Below are 19,143 nucleotides of genomic sequence, written 5' to 3'. Positions count from 1 at the left end.
ATTAGAGTGGTACCATCTGCATATCTGAGGTTGTTGATGTTTCTCCCACCTATCTTGATTCCAGCTTATAACTCATCCAGCCCAGCATTTCTCTTGATGTGCTCAATGTATAGGTTAAACAAACAGGGTGACAGCAGACAGCCCTGTTGAACCAATCAGTTGTTCCATACAGGGTTCTAACTCTTGCTTCTTGACCCACATATAGGTTTCTCAGGAGACAAGTAAGATGGTCTGGTATTCCCAACTTTAAGAGCTTTCCACAGTTTGTCATGATCTACCAATACTTTGGCCACCTCATGCGAAGAGTTGACTCATTGGAAAAGACTCTGATGCTGGGAGGGATTGGGGGCAGGAGGAGAAGGGGACGACAGAGGATGAGATGCCTGGATGGCATTACCGACTCTATGGACAAGAGTTTGGGTGAACTCCTTTCTTGAACCAATCAGTTGTTCCATACAGAGTTCTAACTCTTGCTTCTTGACCCACATATAGGTTTCTCAGGAGACAAGTAAGATGGTCTGGTATTCCCATCTCTAAGAGCTTTCCACATTTTGTCATGATCTACCAATACCTTGGCCACCTCATGCAAAGAGTTGACTCACTGGAAAAGACTCTGATGCTGGGAGGGATTGGGGGCAGGAGGAGAAGGGGACGACAGAGGATGAGATGCCTGGATGGCATTACCGACTCTATGGACAAGAGTTTGGGTGAACTCCAGGAGTTGGTGATGGACAGGGAGGCCTGGCGTGCTGCGATTCATGGGGTCGCAAAGAGTCAGACACGACTGAGCGAGTGAACTGACTGACTGACACAGTCAAAGGCATTACTGTAGTCGATGAAACCCAGATAGATGTTGTTCTGAAATTCCCTTGCTTTATAATCCAGCAAATGTTGGCAGTTTGATCCCTAGTTCCTCTTCCTTTTCTAAACCCAGCTTGAACATCTGGAAGTTCTTGGCTCCCATAATGCTGAAGCCTAGCATGCAAGGTTTTAAGCATGACCTTACTAGCATGGAGGGCTTCCCTAGTAGCTCAGATGGTAAAACGTCTGTCTGCAATGTGGGAGACCTGGGTTTGATCCCTGGGTCTGGAAGATCCCCTGGAGAAGGAAATGGCAACCTACTCCAATATTCTTGCCTGGAAAATTCCATGGATGGAGAATACAGTCCATGGGATCACAAAGAGTCAGACACAACTGAGCAACTTCGCTGGTGGTTACTAGCATGGGAAATGAGTGCAATTGTCTGATGGTTAGCACATTCTTTGGTACTACTCTTCTTGGGAATTGGGGTGAGGATTGACTTTTTCCAGTCCTCTGGCCACTGCTGGGTCTTCCAGGTTTTCTGACATAATGAAAGCAAAATCTTGATGGCATCATCCTTTAGGAATTTGAATAGTTCTACTGGAATATCATCGCATCCACTAGCTTTATTAATAGCAGTGCTTCTTAAGGGCCACTTGACTTTGCACTCCAGAATGTCTGGCTCAGGGTGACTAACCACACCATCTAGTAATCCAGTTCATAAAGATCTTTTTTATACAGTTCTTCCATGTATTCTTTCCCTCTCTTCTTGATGTCTTCAACATCTACTAGGTCTCTACCATTTTTATCCTTTATTGTGCCCTTCTTTGGGCCGAATGCTCCCTTGATGTTTCCAGTTTTCCTGAAGAGATCTCCAGTCTTTCCCCTGTTGTTGTTTTCTTCTATTATTAAGCACTGTTCATTGAAAAAGGCCTTCTTGTCTCTTTAAGCTGTTCTTTGGAACTCTGTGTTTAATTGGATGTACTTTTCCCTCTCTCCCTTGCTTTTCACTTCTCTTCATTCTTCTGCTGTTTGTAAAGCCTCCTCAGATAACCGCTTTGCCTTCTTGCTTTTCTTTTTCTTTGGGATGGTTTTGTTCACCGCGTCCTGTATTACAGACTTCTGTCCATGGTTCTTCAGGCACACTGTTAACTATATCTAGTCCCTTGAATCTATTCGTTACCTCTACTTCAAATTCATACAGGATTTGACTTAAGTGGATATTAGTTATGGTTCACAGGTGAGGTTAATATTGTAGCTTTCACTGTGGAGGTTAATTTGCATTAAGGGTCAGCATGAAATTTCCTCACTAGACTGTTTTCCCACAGTTAAGAGAGTGCCATGTTTATTTTGTCTACCAAACCTTTGTTCATCTATTCCTCCTCCTCTCGTCACACATCTTTATCTCCACCTGCCAGCTAACTCCTGTCTTCTCTCTGACGCCTTGTCTGGCCATACTGAGTTCTTCTTGTTCAGTCCCAATATACCATCACTCATACAGACTTCCTCATGTTCTGCCCTGTATTCTCAGGCACTTTTGAAATAGTGAGGTTTTGTTGCAATAAACGATAATATTATGTGCTCCTTGAGGGACAAGATCATAAGTCCTTGGTGCTCTGTGTATTCTAGATGTATTTATTTATGATCGTGGAGTATATGTCTAGATGAAGCCATAGGGAAATGATTTGTTTCAATTGCATAACCTTATAGACCAGGAAAATGAAGTTGTAAAGAAGTAAATAATTTCTTCTAAGGGTTATTGCTTGTGTTAGGTGTAAAACCAGGCCTAGTATTTAGGTGTCCCTGTTTCCAGCTCAGTATAATTTCTACTGTTCCTTCCTGTATTCTTCATTGAACAAATATTTATTGAGCATCAGTGACAGGCACTCTGCTAGACCCTGATACTGCAACACTGAGTTTGTCTCGGAACTTGTACTGTGATTAGGGAGAAGGATACTAACAAATATCATCCGGATAGATATACACTAGCTACTGACGTAAGTGCTATTGAGGATTGTGTGGTTCTGAGAGAGTAGGTAATGGGTGGAAGATTTCCTTAACAAACTCGACTTTGGCTTGTAGGAAGTTGGGTTTATGTATGACTTTTAAATCTGACAAATATTTGTTGTCTGCTCACTCTGTGCTGGGCCCCAAAAGAAACGAGAGCCAGGAGCTACAGCCCCTTCCTTCAATGTATGGTCTAGAAGACGGTAAGTCAAGAAATGTAGAAGTTCCATGGTTCAGAAGATGCAAAGATCACATTTTGGGGGAGAGGAGGAACACTGGGAATATCTTCTTGTGAGAGACAGCATAGGATATGGTGCCTGAACAAAAGCTAAAAGAGATATGGAAGGGAATAGAGAAGGTCTTCCAGATGTAAGAAAAAGCACATTGAGGTAGATCAAGAGAGAAAATTGGAGGAGTTTTCCAACAGTAAAAAGTAATCTCATTTTACAGGAAGACTTTTCAGTTATACAACTGTTGAGAATGTTGTCTCTTTCAGTCAACTGAAATTAAAGATGGAAATGCAAATGTTCCCTCTTGTTTCTCCTCCTGGAGCACATAATCCTGTGCTTTGGTTGCCAGCTATATGGACTGTTCCCCCTACCGCCAACCTACCCCTACACCTCACAGGAACTGTGTCTGTGGACTGTCCCCCCACCCCTAACCCTACCCCTGCACCTCATAGGAACTGGGTCTAAGTCTTTAATTGCTGTATTACCTAACATTTCTTTGGGGTTCAATAAACATTTAATCATCATCTTGAAAAGTGTCTGCTCTGTTGAAACTGTTTTCTCTAAGTTCCCTACCTTAGAAACAGAAATAGAACTCCTTCCATATGACATGGTTGGCCCGTTGTAATGAGTATCAAATTCAGTTTTTAAATATTGCCTACACTATTCTGTGTCATCATGTAGCTTTTACCCAATTTAAAGAAGTCTCGGCCATTTCTCCCTATGGATAGTATAATAGTTTGTCTAAATATTATTGTAGGAAAGTGCTGCAGAATTACTTCCCCATTAGCATGTGTTAAGTGGCCAGCTGCTGTATCCCAGGTTCAGTGTAAGACATGGTGTTATTGGTCAATCTTATTAGGGAAGTCCGTGGAGAAGCAAATGATTGGTACCTGATCCAGCTCAGCCACAGATACACTTTATCTTTTATAGCGTTGCCAAGAATAAAAATTAGGGATATCTCATGGAAAGATCTAGATTTTTGGCTTCCCTTGATAACTCAGAAAATCTGGCAACACTCAGCTTGTATCCCAGTGGCAACAATTAGTTGGAGCTAACTAGCAGCTGTCCTCTTTCTTTAGGGTCTGTGTTTCTCAGTGTGCTGCAGTTCTCATCACTCACTATTACCTACATCCAGCCTGTTTTACTCATTTCTGTGGCTTCCTGGCCCTTTTAACGCCCCTTGTTTTGGAGTGCTGTTGCCTTTCTGGGCCTCTTCTCTTAGTTTCCAATAACAATTTCATGGCCAGCCAGACAGTTAATTATGACCACAACAACTAGTGTCTACGTGATGCTTGATAGCTTGCAGTGGTTCTCAAACTTTGCCATGCATCTGAATCATCCAGAGGGTCTCTTGAAACAGATTGTTAATCAGTTTCTCATCCAGAAAGTTTGATGTAGGATTAAAGGATTGCATTTTTATGAAATTCCCAAGTAATCCTGCTGGGGTGTGGACCACCTTTTGAGAACCACTCATCTACTGTATTGTAGCACAGTAATAAGCCACATGGACTTGGTGTGACAAGATGTTGCCCACCAGAGATAACATTTGGAAAGATTAAGCAACTTATCCAGTGTCAAAAGAGGAAGCAGAGTCCGATGAAAACCATGTCTTTAGAATGTGTCCAGTAGGAGACCATCCTGTGCATGCCTGTTTCTGCCTTGCATCTGTCTTCTAACTTCCACAGAATCCTCCAGAGAACCCTGTAAATCAGATGTAGCCAGGAAATTGAATTTAGGATTATACCATGCATGATCATTGTCATATCTCAGGACACAAAGAATTAGAACTTGTTTGTATTCAGTGAGCAAGGGCAGAAGGACAGGGCCTAAAGCTTGACCTTAAGATATAAGGTATGAGACATACCTGCTGGGCAGAGTGGAGCATGCCCCATACCTAATGTTTTGTGCTTGGAGGAGGTCCACTTGAGCAGGTGGGACCAGGACAGTCTTTGGTATCGACATAGAGCAACGGGTGCCACAGAGCCAGGCAGAGCATAGCACTGGGGATTCGTTGGGGAACCAGTGACATATTTTCAAAGCGGGGGTTTCCTGGAAAGCTATGATTGGCCTAGGCCCACCTGGAGTGACACTTGGAAACAGGACTTCAGGATAGTCAGATTGCTGGGATAGGACAGATTGTCTGGGCAGGAACTAGGTACATAAAACAATTTTAGGGATTCATCTTCCAATGTTGGGGTGCAGGGCAGAGCTATAGGGCTTCTCACTTACCAGATCTGATGGTCACAGTCAACGTAGAACCAGCAAGAAAGGTGGTTTCTTCAATTTTGGCACTTTAGGCTTTGTAAAATCTTATTTAAGTAAAGATTAGTCTAATGACATGGATTCCCTTCCGTCTTATGGGATGAGAAGGAAGAGAAAGATTGGGAACCAGACATGCCTAATCACAAGTTTAAATTTATTAAATTCTATCTGCTTGAAACTCTATGGAAGGAATAATTAGGTCATCATGTAATCAAGATAGCCATTCACTAACCTAGTTCAGAAGTTTGTGCAAAATCAAGACTGTTTTAATAAATTAGTAGCCATCTGTCTCCAGTTTTCAAGATAATTAGTTATTATATCTGTTGATTTGCACATTTATGTACTGTATAATTTACATGTGTACTACACCTATGAAATCTATTTTGTTAAGATTGTTAGGCAGTGGTGTATGCTGTTTAATTTGGAGGTTGACCATACATTTTGATTTAAATCTTGTTGAAAATTTTTTAAAAGTCTGTTTACCTCTTTCCTACTAAATGTTGTATATAATGAATATAACAAAGTCCTTTTTCTGTGTTAAAAATTGAGTAGACTCTTCAATCTGATAAGATATGAGGTAGATATAAAGTAAATATTGAAAATTTGGGTGTGTGGGAGTAGAGGGGGCATGGTCACTATTGTGAAAATCAAATCATTACTATTAACTGTTCTTCTAGTAGTTTTACACCCTAATCCTCACAGTGAATCATAGAAACTAATGCTGATTAGTTGAGTCTGACTGAGTTTTTGCTAAGATATAACACTCATAGGCTGCGTATATTATGTGTTTGATTATAATAAACTATAAACATAGAGGGGATAAATAACCCAGTCTTTTTCCCTTTAATAATATGAACTGTTTTAGGATTATGATCATCACCTGAAAATAGTCATTATTTGTAGCATACCATCCTCATTGTTCCTGTGGGAGCTGAACAGTCTGCTTTTCTCTTGTCATCTTTAGGTAGCTTCAGCATTTACTCTGGAGGAAAAGATTTGGGACTGGGTTTTATCTAAGGAAAAGAAAAAAGAAGCAGCATTACTTTATTACAAACCAGTTTGAAAACCAGTATATGAGGAAAGACCATAATGCAGTGTGCAAGCCAAGGCAGTTTTCTTCAATGGAAAGGAGATTAAAACTGCTTTTTTTTTTTTTTTTTTAAACAGGCTCATGCACAGTTAGTTCGAGAAGTTGATGTGGAGAAGGTATCTGCATTTGAGAATCCATATGTAGATGCAATAAAGAGTTTATGGAATGATCCTGGAATCCAGGAATGCTATGACAGACGACGAGAATATCAGTTATCTGACTCTACCAAATAGTGAGTATTCCTCCAGAAGGCCCTTTGCATCTTCCTCTTTTCTTTCATGGTTTCTGCAATGAGACCGTCTCGGTCCTGTGTATCGTATCTGATTCTGACTGCACAGTTAGGAATTATAGATATTAAATTTGTGCCAGCTTTATAAATTTAGACTCTATGTAAGGGATTGGCATCATGAGTCAGGGAGAGTATTTCTTTTATTGTTTTCTGTTTGAAAACCAACTGAAGACTCTAGGAATCTGCATCCACTAACCCATCTCTTCCCCCAAATTGTAAACCAGTGATTCTCAAACATGTACTTCATTGTGATTTGAAATCTGATAATAATCAATTTTAATGCAAGTTTCTAATCTTATTCATGTGTTGGAAAGCACCTACACAGAAGAACCTCTAATAAATACACTTAATTATGGCTTCTCAAACATCAGACTTCCCGGTTTCCAGACATAGGATCTTGACTGCTTTCTGGGACCCACTGTTTTGTTGATGGATAGGTTTGCTTTTGCATGGAAATTGCGTGTGAGTCTAATTTTGCATGCATCCCAGGATTATTTTGTGAGCTGTCGATCACAATCATGTGTCCCAGGAGGGATTTGCATCCTAGAGAGATTTGTTAATTCTCTAGATTAAATCTTGCCTAATAAAAAGAAAAGTAAAGATTTGGCAATCATTGGATTAATGTAATCAATGTGGTCAGCAATGTAGATAATCAGGCGCCTGAAAAATGGAATTTTGTTTTTTTTAGTGTTTTTTTTCAGATTTCTGTCTCCATTATGTTAACCCAGCATTTGCCTCTTCTATTGGTTCTGGGCAGACAGAAGAAAGGGTGGAAAGTATTCTGCAGCCTTAGGCCAGTTTGTATGTTGAAATGACCCTCTGAACAAGGGCCGGACTATAGGGGAAATAAGGAGCCCTACGTGCAGATTGACATCGCTTAACAGTGCAGGGAAGATCCAAGAGCAGTTGGGCTCTGTTTTTGCAGTAAAGTAGATCACGCTCTTACCCTAGTTCTAGGCATTTGTTTAAGATGAATTATGATTCAGGTCAGCCACAGAAATATTGCCTGGCCAAAACAGTACTTGGATTCCCAAGGTAAATCTGAATTACGTCATTCTGAAAAGTGATGTGAAATGCTCAGGAGACCGTATCTGTCGTGTTTAAGCCAGTACCCACCTCGTGTGTCTCTGAAATGCGTGCTTCCTCATTCCTGGCTTCCTCTGTCCTCCTTGCACGCTGCCTGTCTTCCTCTTCTATGTCTGCCTGCCTTCCTTCGCCCCGCCCCCTTCCTCTCTCCCTCTCTCCTCTCCCCTCCCCGAGTTCCAACTGTGTAAGTTTCTGTAAGTACAGAGATGAGAAGATGCATTCAGCTCTTTTTTGTTCCAAATTCTGCCCCCTCAACCTTTGACCAGCTGTCTTCCTTTTCCATGCTGCCCCCTCTGTCCTTCTGTTTCCTTTGCCATTTTGGATCTCATCCATCTCCCCACGTTGCTGCTGTGTTTTACCCCTTGTCCTTGTCCCTGCTCACTCTGCCTTCCCCTGCCTGCTGGTTTCCTCATCCGCCCTCAGCTCTGGTCCTTCTTTAACTCCTCCACTTCTCGATTCACTACTGTGATGCCTCTCCTGGCCCCTACCAATGAAGAACTCCTCCATTAAAAAGTTACATTCACCAAGAAATCCTCTTGCCTCCCATCATTTCTAAATCCCTTTCTTTTTACTTTAGCGTAAATCCTGTCTCTCCCCCTCCTCACCTGTTCTAGTCTCTACCTGTCCCCCAGATCTCTTCTCCCTACAGAGAAGTCCTGTGACTAGGGCATCAGAGCACCAGTGTCCGATAATGATGTGCTTACCGAGTTAGGGCTTCCCGTTAGGAAACGATTTGCCTCCTGCTCCTCGTAGGCCCTCTGAGAGATTCCTGTTTGCCCTGAGGACACCTGGGTCAGCTGCTGCAGCTGTATTCTTGAGACAAAGCTCCACCACATGTCTGGTGACATTACTTCAGCTCAGATTTGTGGATTCCTAGACAGGTACCCATGAGTTGCTTTAAGGCTAAGAGTTATCCGCGACAGTTACTCCAGGCCCGTGTTAGCACTGTGATGCTGGGGAAAGCCATCATCTTAGACCTCGGTCACATGGGCTGCATCTGCCATAAAAACACGCTCACTCTGTAGGCACATCCCTCATGTTAGAGCTCAAGATGTGGGGGCACCTGGGACGGGCTGATATCAACCCCTGCAAATGATGACTGTTTAAACAGTTCTAGTTTCCCTTGGTGGGGACAGGGAGAACTCTATTTTCTAAACATGTGGATATATGTGTGTATGCACATACACCTATTTCATTTTGCATATGTTTATGCAAAAGTAATAAAGTACGTTGTAACAACATGTCCCTATATCCACATTTCAGTGTGCATCTTTAAAAAAATGGACATTTTCTTACATAATAAGTAATACCATATTATACCTAAAAACTAATCATCAGTCCTTTTTATCATTCTATATCCAGTTCATTTTCATATTTCCCAAATTCTTCCAAAATGTTCTTTAGAGTCAGTTGATTTTAGGACAACACGCTGCATTTGGTTTTTATGTCCCTTAAGTCTCTTAATCTAGTAGAAGCCTGTTCCGCGTTTCACTGGCATGTCAAAAAGACTGGCCTGGATTGGGTCTGACTGCTGCCTCATTGCATGATTTAACTTTCTCCGCTGCCTCTTGGATTTTCTACAAACTGAAAGTCACATTTAAAGGCTTGGTTAGATCCCAGTTAAACACTGTGAGTAGAGCACACAAGATTTTGTGCGCTGGTTTACACGTCATTGGTAAGTTAATGTTCACCAGTGAGTAGAACATACTCTAAGTGATCTCCTGCACTGGTTTACTTATCATTGGTAAGTTAAGGTTTACCAGTGAGCAGAACACACTCTAAGTGATCTCATGCATGGGTTTATCTGTCACTGGTAAGTTAAGTTTCACAACAGTGTTTGGGCACTGACAGCCTCCATGATAAACCTGTATTTTTTTCCTCCTGCCACCAAAAACAATCTGTGTGGTGTGACTTTGTCATTGTGTAGTCTCCAGTTCCCCATAAACTCTTCACCTGATGTTTTAATTCCAATCATTAAGTCTTGTCTGATATAAGAATTCCAAATTTTATCCGTTGGTCTGCGTTGGCATTCTTCTGTGAAGTACAAGGTTTTCTTCTCTTGATGCTATTTGATTATCCTGAAATACATTTTCTGCCAAAAAGTATATGTTTCAATCTTTTTGTTACAGTAATTTGTTACATAGACTAAATAGCTGGTGACTGTATAATTTATCATCAAACCAGGACATTTTGTGAAGGAAAGGGTTACTATTAATAATTAGAATGAAATAGCAGGTGTAAACTGGAAATCTCCTAGTCAAGCAGGAACATTTGATCATCTTAGCTAAATGAAACCTAGGGAGGTTTCATTTTCCCCTTTGTTTTCTCTAGAAGACTCTTGTTTACTTTCAGGGATTAGAACCAATCACTTCCTGCCAATTATGGAAATTGTGTGTGGAAACCTGAGTTAGCTGGCCCCATGTTTCTGTTATCTTCATAGGATATTTTGGTACTTTTTGTCTTATAGCTCAGTGCCCAAGATGCCTAGCTGGCCTACCTTTAATTCCATTGTGCCAGGAGGCCAAGTATTGGAGTCTCTTTATTCTTCCCCATCTTAGTCCTGGGCACTTTCCTTTTCTTAGCCAGGAAAACCCTCCAAGCACACAGAAAAGACCAGTGGCTCTTTGGATTCACCCATTTGCTTGTGTATTCCACATGTCATTCCATTGTGGTCCAGGGAAGGTCCCCTGAAGTTCGGGAATACTGCTGATGAGGCTGTAGCTCACCTGTCTTGAGCATCACTCATTCCCAATACTGAATTCATTTTCACAGGGTGACTCAACACAATTCCTTTCTCTGAATTCGAGATAGTTGTTAACCGTTTCCTTTCTGACTTTTGTGTACTTTCCACTGATATATCTTTAGTATTTTATCCTGCATCTTTACTTCATGTGGGGGCTTCTATGTTGCTCTATCTTTATGATAAAAATTTTAAAACTTTGTTGATATGCTGAATCTAATTTCTTAGACAGTATCACCACCTTACAGAATTTAAGACCAGCCTTCCTGAGTACTGACTGTCTCTCTTGTGGCTCTTCAGTTTAGATTTGGGGAGCATGTAGATATTAAATCTGATCTCTAGCAGTTTGAGAATTGGTGCCTGCCATGCATATCTGCGTAAAGTTTGCAGCTTAACAGCAGTTTCCTCCAGAAACATGCTGGTTGTGAGAGTCAGGGCAGGCCACTTGCCAGGAATACTGAGAACAGAGCCCAAGCATGCCTCTCTTCTTCTTTCTCTCTGGTGAACTCCTATTTATCCTTCAAGACCCAATTCAAGAGTCACAGCCTCTGAAAGTCTTGCCCAATACCAGAGGTTATATGACACTCCGCCATGTATCTTTGTCTTTTAATGGCTGTGCTGGGTCTTCGTTGCTTCGTGGGCTTTTCTTTGGTTGTAGCAAGCAGGGATGTCCCTCTAGTCATGGTGCACAGGCTCCTCATTGTGGTGGTTTCTCTTGTTGCCAAGCATGGGCTCTCGGGCACACAGGCTTCAGAAGTTGCAGTTCCCAGGCTCTGGAGCTGAGGCTCAGTAGCTGTGACACACGGGCTCAGTTGCTCTGTGGCATGTGGGGTCCTCCCGGACCAGGGATTGAGCCAATGCTCCTCCGTTGGCAGGCAGATTCTTTGCCACTGAGCCATCTGGGAAGCCCTGCCCTGTATCTTAATATTTGTACAAATCTCTTTTGTAACTGTTATCATATTTACTGAAGTGTCTCTCCCCTCTGCCCATTAGAGCGTAACATTGGGTGCTCACGTTTGACCTTTGTGAATGATTGTTCCTTGAAATCACACTTAGATAATTTCCACAGTTTCAGTGACCATGATGTAGGCACTATCTGTCTTTGGCTGTTATAAATGAACTATGATGTGCCAGAGCTACAGGCATTTAAGTCTCTTTTTTCCTGCCGTTTTTGAAGGTCTAGCATCCTTGAAAAGCTATTACCAAAAGAGCTTGAACACTTTATTTTTTTTTTTGCTGAACGCTTCTATGTGTTAGATTCTGTGTAGTTGTTTACATGCAAAGCTGTAGATATTTCTTATTATCTCCATGAAACAGAGGAGAACATAGGGTCTCAGAGGGTCACACAATTAGTAAGTGATAGAAGTAAGAACTAAAGTCAGATTTGCTGCCTCCGGAGCCTGAGTTTTTAATCACTGAAACCTACCCTCACAAAGGAGGATAGATGGCTGGATGGATAGAGAGTTGAAGGAATGAATAAGAGATTGATTGATTGATAATTGACAGGTATATTGATGATGGACTAATAGATAAATTTTTTGTTTGCTTAGTCCCTGATTCATGTCCAACTCTTTTGCAATCCCTGGTGGACTGTAGCCCACCAGGGTTCTCTGTCCATGGGATTTCCCAGGAAAGAATACTGGAGTGGGTTGCCATTTCCTTCTCCAGGGATCCCACTCAGGGATCAAACCCATGTCTCCTGCATTGGCAGGCAGATTCTTTACCACTGAGGCACCAGGGAATCTAGTAGATAAATACCTATGAGTTTAAAATCACTCACCATGAAAGATGCAAATAATTTATTAATCTTCATAATGTTATTGCAGTGCCAGGTGGTACAATGGTAATGAACCTGCCTGTCAATGCAGGAGATGCCGGAAACATGCATTTAGTCCCTAGGTCGAGAAGATCCCCTGGAGTAGGAAATGGTAACCCACTCCAATATTCTTGCCTGGAAAATTCCATGGACAGGGGAACCTGGCAGTCTACAGTCCTTGGGGTTGCAAGGAGTCAGGCATGACTGAGTATGAGCACTATATTGTTGCCTGTATGTAGTTCTATATGTGTAAGATCAAGGGGAAAATTAAGTAGAATTTACTGGGAAATACACCCACAAGGGTTATGATTATCATCGAGAAAATTTAACTGTGCCACCTGGGAAGCTCGATCTATGTTTAACAATATATCAGTTGTTCATACAACATGGAAGATGTAAGTCACAAATAATTGAGAAATACTGTTTCTTTATTTTAGTCTAGAGTTTTAACCTTTTTTTCCCATATTTCATCCAATAACTTTTTACTGGAGTCAAACTAGAGCCATAAAAACACTAAAATAATTTGAGCTTTCCTTTTTCTACTTTGATTAGCCAACTTGCTGATCATAATAAAACAATCAGATGGCTCAAAGGACAGGCAACACTGGTAGAAGCAAAGAGATGGGAAATTCTAGATGAGCAGTTTAGGAAAAATTTGCAGTTGGCTTTCATTTGGCATATTCCTCCAGTTCTATTTAATGAAAGACTAAAAAAGCATTCTAAGATGCAGGAGAGTTTTGTGGATTCCCTTATTACCTTTTTTGTTATTGATTTTTTTAAAAAAAGTCTGAGGACTCTTGACTATCTTTAGGTAAAGAGCACAATAAACAGATGGCTGTAGGTTTACTTTTTTTCCCCCTTTTTTTGCTGTGGTTCACCACCTGCCTTAATATAGTGAGACATCAGGTCAAATGAGTTCACTGCCTACAGTACCAAAAGCTCCCTGACTAGCTAGAGAACACGAATCTCAATCAACTTGTCATGTAGTGTGAAGTCTTCACACTGCAGGCGCTTGGCAAAAGACCGCTCTGTCCATGTTGACTGTAAAGTGAAAGTGAAAGTCATTCAGTCGTGTCTGACTCTTTGTGACCCCATGGACTATACAGTGTATGTTCACCGTAAGGGACCAAGTAATCCCTAATCTTGCTTTCCTGAAGTGCCCTCCAAGGTTGTCAGTAAATCAGAAACCTTTTTGAAATTTCCACATGTTTCACAGCCCATAAATCCAAAGTACATAATTGACTTTTGAGCATAAGTCAGGTTTGGAGTTTACTTCTAACTTCATGTTTAAATTTTTAATTTAAAAATGCACAAGGAATTTGAATGTTGAATTTTAAGTGCAAAATGAGTTTTTGGAGGTAGATTAGCATATCTACCTGATTTCAGGCTGAATCCTTGAGGAAGTACCTTGTTAATTGACTCATGTGCCAAACACTTGAACCCAAGAGTGTGTAGGCTCTGACTCTCGGAGCCATTATAACTTTACTCTTTGTCTGATGGTTAAAAAGAAATGTAAGCCTACTGCAGGCTTTTAGAGGCAGATGAGACATCATATGGTGAGACCATTGAGTCACAGTCTAGCATTTAGTGGAACTACATCTGCCTCTCCTCACCTGTGGGACTTTGGCTCTGTAAGTTTCATTTGCCTCCGATAGTGGTATGTGCTCTGTAATCTCTAAACTCCCTTGTAAATTCTGAAATCCTTTGATTCTGTAACAGTAGATTGCCTTTATCTGAGAAACCATTATCCTATGCAGTCAAGTGAAAACCTGGCACTCCCCAAATTTACCTGGAAATGTATAGGCAGAGAGATTATTCTCTACATAGTTAAATTACTCAAAATGCTATTTTGAGCTCAAAAGAGGATAATTGATCTTGAATATGTTTGCTTCCCCCCCACCCCAAAGAGTGACAGTAATAACATGGAATGGACCTTTTTTCACCTGAGTGACATATTTACTTCTATTTTTGTTTTCTTTTATCTAATGATCTCCTAATAACCTTTCACAAGAATGAAACAAAATACACCCTGTAATTTGGGCTGTCAGCTGGCTCAATGGTAAAGAATCTGCCTGCCAATGCAGGAAATATAGGAGACCCTGGTTTGATCCCTGGGTTGGGAAGATCCTCTGGAGGAGGAAATGGTAACCCACTCCAGTATTCTTACCTGGAGAATCCCATGGACAGAGGAGCATGGCGGGCTACACAGTCCATGGAATCTCAAAGAGTCGGACACAACTGAGCATGCACGCATCCTGTAATTTGTCTTCCACAGTGAAGAATCCATCAGATTCTAAGACTTGGTCTCTAGTATTGCTTTTTCAAAATGCCTGGAGCTGCTAGAGATGGTAAGACTTAGATAAGACTAACTTCTTTCTAACCTTTATTACAGAGATGTGATAGGGAAAGGGTTTACCTCAATACCTGGTGATCATTCATTCACTCTGCTTGAAGAGTAGACTGGACACGGGAGACACGCTTCACTCTATCACTTTGCTGCTTGCTCGTGTTTTGGCAGAGCGTTTGCATGTTCAGTTGCTTGACCTCTTCTTTACAGCCCTTACCACAACCCACTCAGGATGACATGGTACCCAGATGAAAACAGGGGTGCTGTTACTACAGAACAGGATTGGAAAACCTGTAGGCCAGACTCCGCCTGCTGCCTGTCTTTATAAATTAAGTTTTATTAGAACATAGCCAAGCCCATTTGTTTATGTATTGTCCAAAGCTTGTTTTGTGCCCAGTGGCAGAGTCTGAATCATTGCAACAGAAGCTGAATGGCACATAGAGCCTAAAATACTTACTATCTGATTTCAGCCCCCACCCCGACCCCACAAAAGAAAAGAAAAAAGTTGGAACTTCTTCCTCCATGGAAGAAGACTGAATATTAAAAGGCAGCTAATATTCTTTTTCCATTTCTGCCATGTAGAGAGACCCTAGCTTATGCGTGGGATGCTCAAAATCAACCTGGAGATTCGTTTTTGAGAACGGAGAAAGGAGGGCCTGCTGTCCCTCCGCAGTACGCCTTCAGTAAACTTGCTTTGCCCAACAAAACTTCAGATAGGAAGTGAGCTTCAGGGAGTGCTAGATTGTATTCCCTGGCACTACCTCTAAATGCCATGCAAAGGATGTCCAGTACTAATGATGGAATAAATGACCAGAAACGTTGACTGAGTAGATTTGGCTCTGAGAACAAGGATTGTGTCTCATGTGTCTTGGCTTTGGCCCCATGTGGTGCCTGGTACAGCTGGTTTAGGAGGGCGTGATGGGATTTAACAGTCAGTGTAACCAAAGGTAGGACTGACCTGCTTCTGAAAGGGGCCTAACATAACATGTGCCTGACTGGGAGGTAACCCCACGTCCAGTCTCAGGGGAGCCCAGGACCGTTGCTTTCTCCATCTGGCCCGTTCCTTTATTTTGACTCCTCACCTGCCAAGCCCTTTTTGAACTCTGATGGGCTTACCCTGATGTTCTTCATGAGCACAAGGGCTTCTTGATTTAAAGAATTTTGGTCTATAATTAGTTTAACTAGCTTAATATGACCAGCTCCTCAAACCCAGACATCCTTGTTAAAATGAAAGTTTTGATTCTACAGAACCAGTATCCAAGTTACAGAGACATGACCATGAGAGACCCGCTTTGGTCAGCAACCTTTTGCTCATGGCCATCTCTTGTCTACCATCACTGGAAGCTCTCTTATGAGCCACATCTTATCTGCACTGTAAGATGGCTGTTAGCCGGCATGTTTATCTCCATTGCTAGAACACAAGCTCCTTGAGGACAGGATTCACATCTTTTTTTTTGCTTTGTGGCTCCCACCCAGTGCTATGCACTTCAATATAGGTGCCTAGCCTTCAATATAGGCTTTCAGGGAAAGTTGTTGAATGATAAAAGAGTAAGTCATTTATGTGTCTGCTGATTTCTTCCCATCTCTCTTCTCTTTCCTCTTTAGCCTGTTCTAGTCCCCTTAGGTCTGCACCGTGTAACTCATCCTCCACTTTTCTACGCAATTCTCCAGTGACCAGTTCATAATCATCTCTCCCTTCTTAATGCATTCATAGTTAGCACCTCATAATTTGGCACTTAATTATTTCTTAATTGATTCATCTGTGCTGTCTTTACTTCCCAGGTAACCTGATGTCCCTACAGGCAAAGAATATGTGTGTGTATATATACACACGTATAAGTATTTTTTACCAGCTCCCTGTGCGAGCCCCACTCCTCCAACACACACAGTGATTTGAATTTGACAAAGAACAGATTTTCAATAAATATGTGTAAATTAACTGAAAAATGAATTAAGCACTGTCATTACAGTTCAAGAGAGGCAGACTAGAATAAAAAGTAGCCTTCTGATGCTTGATACATCTTAGAAGTATAAAAATTGTGTCATAATTAGTCAACAGCTTTGAAAATTGTCATATAAAAGATGAATAAATTAAGAAAGCCAAACAGGCAAATTGAAAAGGCCTTTTTCCCCTCCTCTTCTCTTTCTATATCTCTCTTTCACTCTCTCTTCTGTTGATTTTGTTGCTGTTGTATAGTTGATTTGGGACTCCATGGTAGCTCCGTGGTAAAGAATCTGCCTGCAATGCAGATGATGCAAGTTCAATCCCTGGGTCAGGAAGATCCCCTGGAGAAGGAAATGTCAACTCACTCCAGTATTCTTGCCTGGGAAATACCATGGACAGAGGAGCTTGGTGGGCCACAGTCCTTGGGGTCCCCAGAGTCAGACCCAACTTGGTGACTAAACCACCAGCACACCACATAGTTGATTTACAGTGTTAGTTTCAGTGCACAGCAAATTGATTCAGTTATACATGTACATACATTCATTCTTTTTCAGATTCTTTTCTCACATAGCTTATCATAGAACCTTATGTAGAGTCCCCTGTGCTATAGAGTAGGTCCTTCTTGGTCATCTATTTTATATATAGTTGTGTGTGGATATTCATTCCAAGCTCCTGATTTATTCCTTCCCCCACCATTGTTGTTTGGTTTTTTTGCTCTTTTAATTACAAGGTCAATTTGTTTGAGCAACAGACTTAGTTAGGAATCTTTTGCTGTGACCTAGGCCTGGTCCTAGAGCCTGCCTGAATCACATATAGCTGCCAGCTCCTTCCCCACTTGACACCAGTAGTCAGTCCCTTTATGGTTGACATTGAGATCAACTATCCATATATAACATTCTGAAACTGTTTATAAATGTAGTGATATAGTATCTTTTTATGAGCTATTTAATTTACTTTCAAAAAAATCTGATTTTCTGAGTTGGTTTAGTTTTTTGGCAAAGAAAGATTGAAATACATACTCTTTCCTGTTTTATCCCACAGAATATTTTCCTTTGAGTAGCTTTCATAAACTGTGAGACTGTAGCCCCCTGCTACCACTAGGTGATCTTATTTTAAATCTGGAATTTTGTATTTAAAACAAATAATTTCTTACAAACAAATTCTCTTCTGTACCTCCTTGAACTCTGATCATGGTGTACCAGATGTTAAAGAGGAAAAATGAAAGTTGAGCTCTTGAGAAGATAAAAGTGTTTGTGTAATGAGTAATCAGAAATCCTGGGCAGCTAAGCCACCTAACCAGATTACCAGCCAGGCTCTTCTGAACAGCAGGATCTACCAAAGGAGAAGGGGGCACATAGGTGGGTCTTCACCAAAACCTGTGCTTGACCATCCCCGCAGGATGGCAGTTTTGCAGAATGGTTCCTTTCTTTTTTTAAAAAAAAAGTTCACTTTGACAGTTTCTTTTACTTTTTTCCTTTGAATCCTGTAATCACATTGCAACCATACGGAGACTGTGTGTTTCTAGTTTCTTAGCTTCCAGTGCTTTAGACAGTGTCAAACAGGATCTCAAGTACCCTAAAACTGTTCCTCTTACAATGAGGTCTTAGTTTTTTTTTTTTTTTTTTTTTTAATGAAGTCGACCTAGTTTTTCTAACCTTCTTTTCAATAATTAAAAATGTAAAATTCTACCCAGAATCATTTTCTGTGCCAGGGCTTCATCTTAATATTTGACTTGAACTGCAAATCTCTTATTAATACAGCCTTGGTAGGAGGCTCTTACATAGGAGTTAAAGAACCCCAATACATGGGCCATAGTGTTGTTACATTAAATGCTCCAAGGTGCTATATTCAGTTATCTTACTGTGTTTGGTTGGATTTAGACCCAGTGTCAGAGATTTCTTTTTCTACTTACCACCCATAGGTTCTTTCCCCCTTTTGGTATAGGCTTGTATGCCTAATACTTGTGTTAACTTTTTTAACTCTGGCTGTAATATGGTACAGTTTACTCACTGAGTCATCTCAAAATTTTATTCATGTTTCTTTCCCTTAAAAAAAAAAAAAAACTGCTTGAATTTCTAATTTCTATGCTATTCTTGGCTTAGATTTCAATTATCCTTCTAGTCATAGGTAGTAGAGTAGGACTTTTTCTTTTTACTTTAAAGAAGTTCTCATTACATGTCAGATTGGAGCATAAATTAAATTTGAAGGTCAACTCAAAATAGTATTCCTGCCTAGAGAATCCCATGGACAGAGGGCCCTGACAGGTTGCAGTCAATGGGGTCTCAAAGAGTTGGACACGACTGAGCGACGAACATTTTCAAAATTGTTACTGACAAATTTGTCAAAAAATAAGGAATCTCTTTTAAAAATATTCAGAAGAGAGATACCATATTTAATTTGGAGCATATTATTATAGTGATATTCAAGTTTATCCCATATATTTTTTATCATTTAAAGTAATGGATTATATCCTGTTTATGAATTTATTATTGTTCTGCAACCAGAGATGGGATCCTGAAGTTAAGTATAA

At 40.8% G+C, this 19,143-nt stretch overlaps 1 protein-coding gene across 2 annotated transcripts in view; it reads left to right on the top strand.

The window, feature by feature from the left end:
• The window catches only part of LOC147367068 (guanine nucleotide-binding protein G(q) subunit alpha), a 315,174-nt gene that overhangs the window by 208,900 nt on the left and 87,131 nt on the right, over positions 1-19,143 (top strand). For both annotated transcript variants that reach the window (XM_086415620.1, XM_086415621.1), the window contains exon 3: positions 6,468-6,622. In XM_086415620.1, coding sequence (XP_086271746.1) covers positions 6,468-6,622 — 155 coding nt within the window. The remainder of the gene's footprint in view (positions 1-6,467; positions 6,623-19,143) is intronic.

Source organism: Bos grunniens, chromosome 8, assembly GCF_055505025.1.
Source record: "Bos grunniens cultivar Pamir isolate PY7600 chromosome 8, Bosgru_T2T1.0, whole genome shotgun sequence".
Lineage (NCBI taxonomy): Eukaryota > Metazoa > Chordata > Mammalia > Artiodactyla > Bovidae > Bos > Bos grunniens.
Note: the sequence above shows the minus strand (reverse complement) of the source record. Positions and strands in the feature narration are given on the sequence as shown.